Source organism: Mixophyes fleayi, chromosome 11 (genome assembly GCF_038048845.1).
Source record: "Mixophyes fleayi isolate aMixFle1 chromosome 11, aMixFle1.hap1, whole genome shotgun sequence".
Taxonomy (NCBI): domain Eukaryota; kingdom Metazoa; phylum Chordata; class Amphibia; order Anura; family Limnodynastidae; genus Mixophyes; species Mixophyes fleayi.
The window spans coordinates 61,710,996-61,724,719 of record NC_134412.1 but is presented as its reverse complement, the minus strand read 5'-3'; the positions used below and the strand labels follow the sequence as shown (position 1 = coordinate 61,724,719).

At 37.6% G+C, this 13,724-nt stretch overlaps 1 protein-coding gene across 2 annotated transcripts in view; it reads right to left on the bottom strand.

Annotated features, from left to right (window-relative positions):
• Positions 1-7,183: 7,183 nt before the first annotated feature.
• The window catches only part of HOATZ (HOATZ cilia and flagella associated protein), a 49,081-nt gene continuing 42,540 nt past the window's right edge, over positions 7,184-13,724 (bottom strand). For both annotated transcript variants that reach the window (XM_075190017.1, XM_075190018.1), the window contains 2 exons: positions 10,681-10,733; positions 7,184-9,429 (listed from right to left, as the gene is read on the bottom strand). In XM_075190017.1, the coding sequence (XP_075046118.1) occupies positions 9,369-9,429; positions 10,681-10,733 (114 nt within the window). In that variant the 3' untranslated portion in view covers positions 7,184-9,368. The remainder of the gene's footprint in view (positions 9,430-10,680; positions 10,734-13,724) is intronic.

Here is a 13,724-nt window from a genome sequence, read left to right as displayed (position 1 = left end):
GAGAGAGTTCATCCTTTTACTTACCTCCGCAGAGACTAGATCAGTCAGGGTTCGTGTGCGCGGAGACTAGGTCAGTCAGGGTTCCACCTCCGCAGTTAAACGCATATGCGTTCCAAATGCCGAACTTCCTGTCCACGGACAGGAAGTTCGGCATTTGGAACGCACATGCGTTCCACTGCGGAACTTACGGCAACAAGCACCAAACTCTTGTAAGTTGATTTTTTCTTTCTCTTTCTCTTCAGCCCTTAAGCGGAACTTAAGGGCTGAAGCTATGGAGGCAGGCACCACCCTCGTTATGGCCGTGCATTGTGGTCCTGGAGTATCACTCGAGTATAAGCCGAGGGGGAGCTTTTCCAGCACAAAAAATGTGCTGAAAAACTCGGCTTATACTCGAGTATATACGGTATACAGACATTTTAATATTGTTTCACAAAGTGTTTAATTGTTCTATTAACAGGAGACACAAGAAACTGCTACAGACAATTGCTGTCTCTATGACGAATGTTGTAAATAAAAATGCTTAATGCATATTGTCTTTGTCATCTAATTCTCCAAATGTAACTAATAAATTAAGGAAAGGGATAGGGGTTTATCTCCAGGCTTCACATTTTTTAGGCGATTGTGGACTATGGAATCAGAAACATATTTTTATTATTATCAACACTTTCCTTTATTTATATATCATATCCGTCCCTGCCCCAGTGAAGGTTACAATCTACAACACAGACACACAAATTATCCCAGGAATATGTCTTTCAGAACATAAGAGGAATCTGGTGCTCCCAATGAAACTGACATGAACATATAGCCAGCACCTCCAAGCAGATAACACCTTACTTGTATGTAACCAAAGTCCCCAGCACTACAGGACAGATTTACTGGCAGAGATCATGATTGAAATAGGAAAACATGCTTCTCCCAAGATCATTATTTTATCTGTAATATCTGTAGTTCTGGAAGTCTTATATATAGGTTTGTGCACGTTATTGATTGTGAGCAAGTTGGAGTTTAAGGTTGTCTCTTTCCATCTTAATTGTTAGAAACATTAGTTCTGAAGACGGTCATTAATGGCCATAACAATATAGATATATTAGATATTTTCCGTAATGTGAGCTATACATTGATGCAAAGCGCTCTATTAGGTAAGTACAGTAATAAAAATATGATCTATTTAACTAAACAAGTCTGAATATGTATTTTTAAACTCCGTCCAATACCTAAATCTAGTTGGAGATTCTTATGTTAAAACAAACCTCCCAAACCTGATTTTTATTATTATTTCTTATAAACCATGAAGGTAAAACACATTGTTCACTGCTACACTTACATTTTACTGCAGCTCTGTTAACCCCCCTGTCCATTCCAGACAGTTTACGCTCCTCTCACATCTTTAGTACAATGTCCTAACTGGAACAGATGCTGAGCCTGCAGGCATTTGACTTGCTTTGAATCTCTGTTCAGGGTGTGTATCACCTATCTACACATTTCATTTCTGCAAAGCAAGTCTGCAAACTAGTCAGTCTCTCTTTGCCTGCTTAGTTAACCTTCATTAAGGTTATCCCTTCAGACGATGAATCGAAATCTCTATCCTGCACAATAAAGGTGACATACTCTTTCTAAACATAGGTGCAAGATCTACGTTCTAAATACCAAGTGGGTATAGCATTGATTCAAAGAATGGTCATGTAAATAGATTTCCCCTGAACAGGAGGCTTACATATATAGTTCAGAGGGAATAACATAAAACTCTCTAGAACGCATTTCATTGTATCATTAAGGATCTTCTGTATCCACTACCTATATACAGCTGTTAATATTTTACAGCTCAGATGGCAGAGTATTCAAAATGCATTGCTTCAGCATCAAAATGTCATGTTAAAGCAGGTTTTATTATACTGTAGGGGCAACAAGGAAATGAGTAGGTAACATATTTCAGATTACATTATTCCTGTATTTACATCCATTGATCTGTCCACTAGATAAATCGAAACTGTTCCTAAGCCGCAACATAAATAATATAACTTATTTATAAATGTGACAACGCATCAGGACTTTATGTACTCAACCATTATAAAGGTGCATCACGAAATTCCTAATATATAGATTGCCATTTATTTTTTCAGCTGCTTGGAAGAAAGCACACAGGGTATTTGGCAGCTTTTACTAGAAATGAATTAACTAGGTTTGCACTGAAACACTTTATGGTGCATCTCAAAGCATTATTTACTTGTTAACCTGCCAGCTCATCTATTATTGAGAAGGAACGGGTTTTCTGCTACAGAACTATAAAAATATAATGATCTTTCATAAATTGAACTTTAAGAACTTTAACACACCGCAAGCAGTGTTTATGCTGCTTGATTAGCTGTTTTATGTTGAAAATTGTAGTGCTATTACACTAGGGTTTATGGAAACACAAATGCCTTAAAACTAACAGGTAAAATATTGATGACCCAATATAAAGTGGCATATATATGTAAAATGTCTTAATAACAAAATTTAACATGATTAAAATGATTCGGATTGTTGTAAAATGCAAGCAGTTTACTGTTATCATTAATGACTCTAAACAGCTACCTTCCGATGTTAAAACTAACCCCCCAAACCTGATTTTTATTATTATTTCTTATAAACCACAAAGGTAAAACATCATTTTTCACTGTTACACTTACATTTTAATGCAGCTTTGTTATTCCCCCTGTCCATTCCAGACAGTTTGCGCTCCTCTCACATCTTTAGTACAATGTCCTAACTGGAACACATGCTGAGCCTGCAGGCATTTGACTTGCTTTGAAATCTCTGTTCAGGGTGTGAATCACCTATGCACACATTTCATTTCTGCAAAGCAAGTCTGCAAACTAGTCAGTCTCTCTTTGCCTGCTTAGTTAACCCTCATTAAGGTTATTCCTTCACATGATAAGTTAATCTCTATCCTGCACAATAAAGGCGATATACTCTTTCTAAACATAGGTGCAAGATCTATGTTCTAAATACCAAATGGGTATAGCATTGAGTTCCCCTGAACAGGAGGCTTACATATATAGTTCAGAGGGAATAACATAAAACTCTCTAACGCATTTCATTGTTTCATTAAGGATTTTCTGTATCTACTACCTATATACAGCTGTTAATATTGTACAGCTCAGATGGCAGAGTATTCAAAATGTATTGCTTCAGCATCAAAACGTCATGTTAAAGCAAATATGCAGGTTTTATTATACTGTAGGGGCAACACGGAATTAGTGGCGCTATATAAATAAATGGTGATGAAGGAAAAGTGTAGGTAACATATTTCAGATTACATTATGCCTGTATTTACATCCATTGATCTGTCCACTAGGTAAATCGAAACTGTTCCTAAGCCGCAACATAAATAATATAACTTATTTATAAATGTGACAAAGCATCAGGACTTTATGTACTCACCATTATACAGGTGCATCACGAAATTCCTGATATATAGATTGCCATTTATTTTTTCTGCTGCTTGGAAGAAAGCACACGGGGTATTTGGCAGCTTTTACTAGAAATGAATTAACTAGGTTTGCACTGAAACACTTTATGGTGCATCTCAAAGCATTATTTACTTGTTAACCTGCCAGCTCATCTATTATTGAGAAGGAACGGGTTTTCTGCTACAGAACTATAACAATCTTTCATAAATTGCACTTTAAGAACCTTAACAGACCGCAAACAGTGTTTATGCTGCTTGATTAGCTGTTTTATGTTGAAAACTGTAGTGCAATTACACTAGGGTTTATGGAAACACAAATGTCTTAAAACTAACAGGTAAATTATTGATGACCCAATATAAAGTGGCATATATATGTAAAATGTCTTAATAACAAAATCTAACATAACTAAAATGATTCGAATTGTTGTAAAATGGAAGCATAGTTTACGGTTATCTTTAATGACTCTAACCAGCTACCTTCCAAAGTCCCTACTTCGTAACAGGTAGAATGGAACAGATATTGAAATTACTTTTCCCATAGAACTTGCGTTTAAAATATCTCTAATTAAAAAAAATATATATATATACTGTATATTTTAATATTATGCTTCATCTCAAACAACTTCATATGTATAGTTTTCACATGGGCCAAACTGGACAAGATCTGAACTTTCCGGACTAGGCCAAGCAGCTGGATCACACCCAGCATACTCCGGGTTTGGTAACGCTTCCAAAAAGATTTTGACAAACAGGCCTATAATGGTTATATTCCAGCCACATTTTTCAACACGCTCAATAATATTTCAGACTATTTTGATTGATTTATTTGACAGCACAATTGTTTTGAGGCCACACACACACTCAGATATTGAGGAAATTGCCCAATATCACCTATAGTGTAGCAGTAGATATGGCCAGCATTAGGTCAATTATAGCTTTAAAAAACAAAAGAGGAGGTGCTTAAAGTTCAATCAGCAGCCTCCTTCCTTACAAATACATCATAATAATATGTTTTAGAGCAGAGTGAACACCTGGGGGTATATTTACTAAACTGCGGGTTTGAAAAAGTAGAGATGTCGCCTATAGCAACCAATCAGATTCTAACTATCATTTAGTACATTCTACAAAATGACAACTAGAATTTGATTGGTTGCTATAGGCAACATCTCCACTTTTTCAAACCTGGAGTTTAGTAAATACACCCTACAACTTTAGGTTTCCTTGGAAGATGTTTTATCCAGAAACTACTCACTGTACCTACCATGCCCTAAAATTTATTTTGAAACGTTAGCTACATCTATATGCCAAGTAAGTGACTTTAATAAATTGACCTGTTTGCCACAATGTATGCTACAGCAGAATCTTGTTATTACCTCCTCTATCTGTTCTTACATATCACATTTAGCTAACTCACAGGATTTTCATTGTGGAATTGTCCTCCCATTCATCATAAACAGCACATCACTCACTTCAGAGCTGGTACTGTGATCATCACAGCAGCTACCCCACCACAAAAACAGTAACAGTGTAACACGCATGTACTACTTATGTATCATTTTCACATATGTGTATATGTCACAACTGTTCCTTTGTTTCTCTTTCCCTCCATGTTTTCTCTTTGGATCTTGTGCATAGAGCTACATATAGTATGTGATTAGTTGGCTTCAAAACATTTCTATTTGGCTCCTAAATACAGGGCCTTGGTGCCCTAGGCACATTTTCAAAATCGGTGCCCCCCGCCCCATTGTCAAAATCGGCGCCCCCCCCCCCCCGTCTTTTCTTACCTTAACTTGCCTCCTCTCTGCTCCGTCTGCTCCCCTCCACTCACTGACACTGTCGGGCCGTGATGATGATGTCACGGCCCGACAGTCAGTGAGTGGAGGGGAGGAGACGGAGCAGAGAGGCGGCGGTGGTAATGATCAATAGTCCCTCCCCCCCTCCCAGCAGATGTATCTGAAGCTGTGCGGCGGCCGTGAAAGGTATGGTCAGCGGTCGCCGCACAGTTTTAAAGAAATTTTTAATCTGTGGCACCCTCCAGAGCCCGGCGCCCTAGGCAAGTGCCTAACCTTGCCTAATCTGAGCGCCGGGCCTGCCTAAATATATACTAAGCTGCTACTCTGTCCCTCTTTAGCCATGAGATGTTGGGAGACAGGGTGTAACTAGAACTTTGAAGAAACATTTGGACGGGTGTCTAAGGTTTCTATGGGGGGGGGGACATCTTTCTCCATCTGAACATAATGGTTAGCTGCCTGCTGCCCTGCTCTTCCTACTCGGTGGAAGGGAACACCAGAGTTCTTTTACCCTTTGAGCAGAATGTCAGTTTGTGTGCACAGCATCCCAGTGCCTCCCAGAAGCCAAGCCCTGTAGTAGCAGCTACTCTAGTAGTCTATTGGGAGGTTTGTATATAGATAGATTGATGTCTTTTTTTAAACCAATCTCTTATTTTGTTGGAGTGAACTTCCATTTTAAACAAAGTGTTTTCAGGACCTTCTGACATTTGCATATCTGGATCTGTAATGTCAGGTCTTACATCATACTGTAGCTTTCATTGTGTAACCATGATACTTGTATTGTTGTGTTGGCATGACTGTGCATTTTAGGTGCTACAGAAAATATAACTGGCAGATTACAAAGAAAAACAATGATACACTCTGAATTAATCCCATAAACATGCCATTTATTTGGTGCAAACAAGATAAAAGGTAATTCCATTAGAAAAGAAAAAGCGTTTTAAGACAAATAAATGTAATAAAAATATGTACAAAAATCAGTCACCCTGCAGGTGATTTGTAATAACCTTGATCCATGAACATACATCTAGGATACCCACGTTTATAGAGATCACCGATCCCTAAGGTAAAAGTGTTTTCTGTACTCTCTAAGCGCAGGACCCATTTGAAATGTGGTATGTATTTATTTACAGGGTGTCTTTTAATGAATGTGGAGGACTCACTAACCATAAAGATCAGTGAATATATGTCCTATTATCATTGTTATGTTCATGATGAGTCATTTTCTCCATCTAGATTGGAAGTGCTACCATATTGCAGGCTTCTAAACCTCAGGAATAATGTTATGTTATTTGCATATCCATTGTGTATGGTTATTTTATCATGAGTACTTGCTCATACTGGGCCCGATCCATTAAGGAACTTAGGCAAGAAATTTCTTACTTAAGTCTCCTGGACAAAACCATGTTAAAATGCAAGGGGTGAAAATTTGTTTTCTATTTTGCACATAAGTTAAATACTGGCTGTTTTTTTCACGTAGCACACAAAAAGCAACTTTAAATTTCAGTGTACAAATAAGCTATCAAGTATCTTGTGTGCTACATGAAAAAACAGTCAGTATTTAACTTATGTGCAAAATAGAAAACTGATTCACACCACTTGCATTTTAACATGGTTTTGTCCAGGAGACTTAAGAAATTTCACACCTAAGTTCCTTAATGAATCAGGCTCACTGTGTGCTTGAATATGCAGACTAAATACTGTTCCTTTAAAAAGAAAAACATTAAGTGATTGTGTCTCTTCACCCTCCTCAAAGGCTAGCAATATGCTATTATAGAGCAAATAGTAACATGGCAAAGCATAGCACTAATCTGTACAGAGAAGGCATTACGCCTGTCACTCTGTCTTATGTGATGCCTAGACTGATGCAAGATAGAGAAGGTCAGCCATCATACCATAACAACCGTAAGCAAAGGCATGGGATAATTAGTGTGCTGAACTCATTAAGCTACAAGAGGGAATACATCTAAAAAACATTTCATATACAGTATATAACAGGAAGATTAAATATACTATTTAGTCATAACCAGACTTTCCATTACAGCACTGTTAGATGATTAAGCAAACAAAGGGAACCGCCACATTAGATCTATGACCAACTGTTGTAGTTGATTCCCAGATTTTAAAGTTACATAATATTGGTAATATGGTATCAGTTTATTTTAAACATTTTTTATAGTCACTGGGAGCTGCTACTACTTGAGACAATATAAAGGCAGGAGAGGGAGCAAGTGTTACATTGTGTTGCACAAACACTAAACAGTCTGAATTTTACTACATATTTAGAATAATTTAAAAAACACAACTATTTGTCTTTATTAAAATATGGACATATATTATCTGAATGAAGATAGTGTTTCAGTGAATTTATTAAACTATGTAAAGTGTAGTGAGTTAAAAAGCGTGCGTTGGGAGTAATCTGATTATTATAATATTTATCTAAACAGTATGTTGTAATATGTCCTCAAGTTAGAGATCAGTGTGGGCTAATTATAGCAGTAATAGGATCCTTGGTAATTATTGGCTAGAGAGCTGTTAGTTATGCTCATAATGGAGTTATTGGATAGTTGTGGATTTTTATATTAGTGTTTAACAGATTAGTACCAACTCGGGAAGCCTGACAACAAACTATGACGGATGACCAAAGAGAACGCAAATGTGATCATCATCGCCATACAAATATGACTCCTCAGCAAAGTTCCCGTCAGAGAAAGCAAGCGAAGAGCGAAAGGACAGAGGTAATATCATGTCAATGTCTACAACGTCAGCGAACACGATGCCACACCATACTTGATGTTGGTAACTCTGATGAAACTAATATTAATGCTCATAACTCTGATCCCATGAGCAGTATTTGTGAATTTTGCCATGCTAAGCATTTTGCGGCTGAGCAGCCATCTGACAAACTATTCAATCAATGCTGCCAAAAGGATAAAGCCAAATTGGGTGCAAAGAGGTCTGCCCCTGTTATTGATCACTTAATGAAAGGACAGCATGAACAGTCCAAAAAATATTTTTGACAACATAAGATGGATTAATAGTGCTTTAGCATTTGCGTCTATGGGTGTTAATATTGCCCCGCCACCTAGCTACTGTCCTTACTGTTTCTGAATTATCGGTCAAATTTACCATTTACTAGTTACCAAAAAAGGGTCCAACATGATCTTACTCTTATTTCTTTCCGTCATTTTGATGGCTTTTTAACTAGTATAATAATGTTATCCCATGATACATATCAGTGTAAATGGACTCCTGAATGAGCAACGGGTCAATTACCTTACTGGGGGGTAAGTGTTGTAGACATATTAATAAAGAGAGGTATGTTTATAATTATGTGGATTATAGAGATGTAGATGTAGCACATTTTTCTGATTAGAGTATTGGTAATCTTTATCGGTATGTCGAGAATCTACAGTAAGTACATTTTTGTTACCTATCTGACTGCAAGCCAATCATTCAGACGGTTGCACTTCGTCAATGTGATAGGAGGTAAAATAGCAATTTCGTGAAATTGTATATTTACGGCATTGGGATGTGGCAGATTTGTGTCTTCAATTAGTTGAATTATATTATTTATCCGAGAAATGGAGAGTTTTACACATATAATAATATTCAACAATACTTACTTGATTATTAAAATAATAGGTCCAGTAGTTGATAGTTTATACACAATTGAATATAATACATTGATTAGACAGTATTTTTAATTAAGAGTGCAGTATTGGGTAACATCGTTGTCAGAGAGGTTAAAGTAACCCAGCAGAGTTACAGTCCAGAATTCCTGAAACACAACCAAGGCTTGATCATCATCATCATCATTTATTTATATAGCGCCACAAATTCTGCAACGCTGTACAGAGAACACATTCACATCAGTCCCTGCCCAATTGGAGCTTCCAGTCTAAATTCCTTAATATACACACATAGACAGACAGAAACACAGACTAGGGTCCATTTTGATAGCAGCCAATTAACCTACTAGTATGTTTTTGGATTGTGGGAGGAAACCAAAGCACCCGGAGGAAACCTCAGTGCTGTGAGGCAGAAGTGCTAACCACTACGCCACCATCCTGCCCATTGATGAGAGGAAATCTCCAATCTGCAGCTCTCTGCTAACCTTCCAGTCATTCAAGCTGATTCACCGCTCTTATATCTTCCATCTCTTCTATGTCATGTGTGGACAATCTGTGGGAAACAGGTTTATGCCTATTATATAACTGATATATTGAAACCACAGTTCTTGTTCAAATGTAGCAGATACCGCTAGCTGGAAAGCATGCTGGGAGCTAGAGTGCTATAGGCTGCCTAAGTATAGTTTAGTAAATGTTCACAAGGTATTAGATATAGTTCACTGATCTCTGGATATAGCTATAAATAATGTATCATGCCTCGGAGCCTTGTTCTTGTTATGCAATGTTAACATTGGCCAGAACACCTGAAACAGCAGCACTGTTGATTAAATTGCCAGGGAATCGATAGAGATGTCTTGTACTGCACAGATAACACAGCTAGAGCCGCACAGCAAGACGTAATCCTCCGACTTGGTTCGGAATGTTAATTAAATATTTACACTAAAATGTGTTACAAGGAAGTTGTTTAGTGAGGCACTAATTAAAGAATAAACAACCAAATGAGGAGACCTAACAAAAACTGTATACAGATGTGTCCTCCTTTTACTCATATTAACTAACCTAATAAAATGATGAACAATATTTTGGGGATTCTTTAATTCAATAAAAGTTTATTTTAAATTGCTTTGTGTTTTATTTATTTTTTATTCTTTTGATATAATGGGCATTATACTGAGACCACTGGAAATAGTCACCCCATTCTGGCAGCAGATCTGCACTGCTCAGTCTGGGACTGGTTTTCAGTATAGCAGCGGAGGGTACCGCTCCTGGTTACCTTGTTATAGTGGTAATCAGGCTGTCCAGCACTGGCGCTGCTTAAGAATTTAGGGAGCTGGCATGCTGCCCATTTTTAGATTTAGTTTTATTATTACAGAGTGTATTAGCAGTCCCCACAACCACTTCCATGGGTCTTTGCAGTTGCGTTTCCAGCCTTGACACTCGCAGTGGTGGCGGGGGCTGTCACAGACTCAAGATTGATAGGAAGGTTGTGTATGAAACAATACAATATCAGGCAGGTGACAGCAAGGTATTAAGACATATCAAGTCCTATCCCGTTCAACAAATCCTATCTCGTTCAACAAAAGGGGTCACTGTGGGAATTTGAAGATAGATAAAGGAAGACACATCTGTACTGTAGAATCTATGTGCTGAATGTAATTGACATATTTGCATAAGGATGACTTGCACACATCAAGCTGCAGGAATTGTACACACACAGGATGAGTAATCTTCACATATTACACATAAGGTGTATTTATTGAACTATCCCGTTGTTATTATTATATTTATATATAAAACAACTGACCTTGGCTCTTTCACTGGGATGATTGGTTTATAGCCCAAAGAAACAAGCTCCTTCTAGATAAAAGATAGCAATGTGTTAAAGCAATCTGTACAATGCCATTTTCAATGCAACACAACAGATCAAGATTGGATGGTATCAGTAGTAGCTGGTAAGGAGGACTTCATCCTTCCAAATCATGACACATACACATCATGTTTTGTGCCACAGTATTAAATCAGGTTGAGGAAGTTAGCAGATCAGAACTAAACCAAGCGTTACATTTCACATCCCTTAGTCTGGAGCTATACAGATTTTGTGACATCACAACATATACGTACAAGTTGATTAAACGGCTTTGATAGTAAGTAACATATACACCCCTGCAAACCAGGATCACATTCCCAGCACTTATACAAAGTGATAACATATGTTTTACAGACTTGTCCCTTTAACGTTTTGCATTGGACAATTCCTATGTTTATTCCCCCATATATCTACCAGCTACACAATACTACTATTATTCTTCTGAATGCTGTACTTATTTCTGTCACTAATCATCTAGTAAAATATATCCTTCAGACAGCACAGTCAGAGTACTATGAACTTTACCATACTTAAATTATAAATAAAAAAAGGCTGAAGATTTTAAGGACATTTTCATAACTTGAAATGCTTTAGATACAATATTTCGCAATAAGAATATTGTCAGAAGCACATTTCCAGCATTGAATGTAAAAAGGAAATTGTGCACTTGCATCCGATTTGCTGTTATGTCGTGAACTCTTTGTTGAGTGAATTGGATGCTGGATCTGAGGTTCCTCTGGACATAAAACAGAACTTCGTTAAGGAATATATTGAAGAAAACATTAATAGGGGGTCACACACTACTGGCAGAAAGTGGGGGGGGCTAGGAGTGTCACAAAGTACTTGTATTCACTCCTGAGGGGCATGCTCACCGGAATGGACTGTAACAAGCAACAACGCATAACAATAAGGAAATACCAAAATGCTTTTAGAGGGACATAAAATGATCCTAAATATAAAAGACAAGGCAATTATGAAATGCAGTCTGTTGTTTTAAAGCAGACAGGAAAATTAGCGGTCTGGGACGTCTGATCTGCATTTCAGTCTTGTAACTAAAATTCCATTGGATTTATATGGTACTTACAGCTCTTACTGTAACCCTGTATGCCAACACCCTGACAGTATTACACAAAGACAGGGAACATGAAGTAATTTAGAGACAACACAGAACAGCTTTATTTTGGAACAAGGGCATATGTGCACTCTTTGGGGGGAATCATGTAAAGGATGTTGATTTTCTATTTATAATAATAATACAATTTATTGTATGCAACCAGATTTGCAATATTATTATATATTATTGTCAATATACATATGGTTTATTGAGAAATTGCTTATAAATTACTATGGCAAGATTAGGAACTATTTGACCTAAAAAAAAAAAAAGGCAGCTGCACATGTAGAGAAAGAAGATCCGTGAAGTGTATGCGGATTCATTGTAAACTGCCCATGTGACATATGTGATGACATCATTTTGCAAACACACCCACTATTGTAAAAGTTAATAAATTAGCCTGCATTCATTCAAGAGCTCTCTCTCTCTCTCCTAGAAATCATGATGGACCAGGTTGTATGCAATCTATATGCTGTGAACTTTATATCTGCTGTAATTTAATATGTAACAGTAAACTTCTATTTGCTACAACCTCTACAGTTGATATGGACAATTTTATTTATTATTCCAATTCAAATTACACACCCTTACCTACAAAGCCATCAACAACACTACCCCTTCATACATCTCAAATCTCATATCAAAATACTCTCCCTCCCACCCTCTAAGATGAACCTCTGACCTGCGCCTTGTCTTGTCTCTGGTAACCACCTCTCACACGCGCCTACAAGACTTCTCCCGTGCTGCTCCCCACCTAAGGAATTCCCTACCACACCCAATCAGGCTTTCCCACAGCCTTCAAATCTTTAGACGTTCTCTAAAAACCCATCTCTTTTTTTTTTGGAGCTTATCTTATCCCAGATCATACTATTCATACTAATACACTCTCACAGCTGGCCCAACCTCCACCTTAAGCCACACTCGCTCCTTTTGTTTCAGCTGTGCCCTCTTCCATGTAGAATGTAAGCTCTCTAATGAGCAGTGTCCTCCCTACCCTTTGTTTTCATGTCTGCATTTATTTTGTCTGCCTTATATGTCCTTGTTTTATGTATGACCCGTTTTCTATACTGTACAGTGCTGTGGAGCACTGTGGCACCTTACAAAGCTACGATAATAATAATAATACTAATATTTTGAAAATTAATTCAACAAGGACAATTAGAAGAAATCGACATATAAATTTATATTTTTTAATGATTTAATATGGCTATTTGCAATTCAGCAAATCTAGAAAGTAAAATCACTGATTTTTCATGCTTCCAGGAAACAAAACAAACAAGCAAACCCCCATACATCACAAGTACACAAAAATCTTTCATTTTGGGATCCTGATCTTTGTCATTTCTCTGACACCCCAGGGGTGCTGGGAAGAGCACCTGCTGTGCAGGGTGAGGCTGGTAGTCTTCGTTAGAGGAGACCCCCTCTTACCATAGAAGCTTCAGGCTCAGTCTCACAGATATTTTGCATGATATAATGGGAGTTTTCATTTTCAAACCCAAATATATGACATTATCCCTGGCCATCTAAAGTGGCAGTTTATAGGTAAGCCATTATCCCACTTAAGTACTCCTCTTAACGAGCCAGTCTGCCCACGCACCCAAAAGAGGAATCATTTCTGCGCCTTCTGTATATTATGTTTACAAACAATAAACATTGATCAACAGAAAACTGATTTGGCAGCTGAAAGCTGAAGCAGTAATTACAGCTGCAGCAGTTCTGCAATGGGATAACCTACAATGTATTATTAATAAACAATTTAAAGAGAGATCAATAAGGATCAGCAGGGTGGCCGGCTGAGAACGACGGTGCAATGGTTTCATAAATCACTGGCAGTTTGATATACAGTGCTTCACACTGCCATACTGCA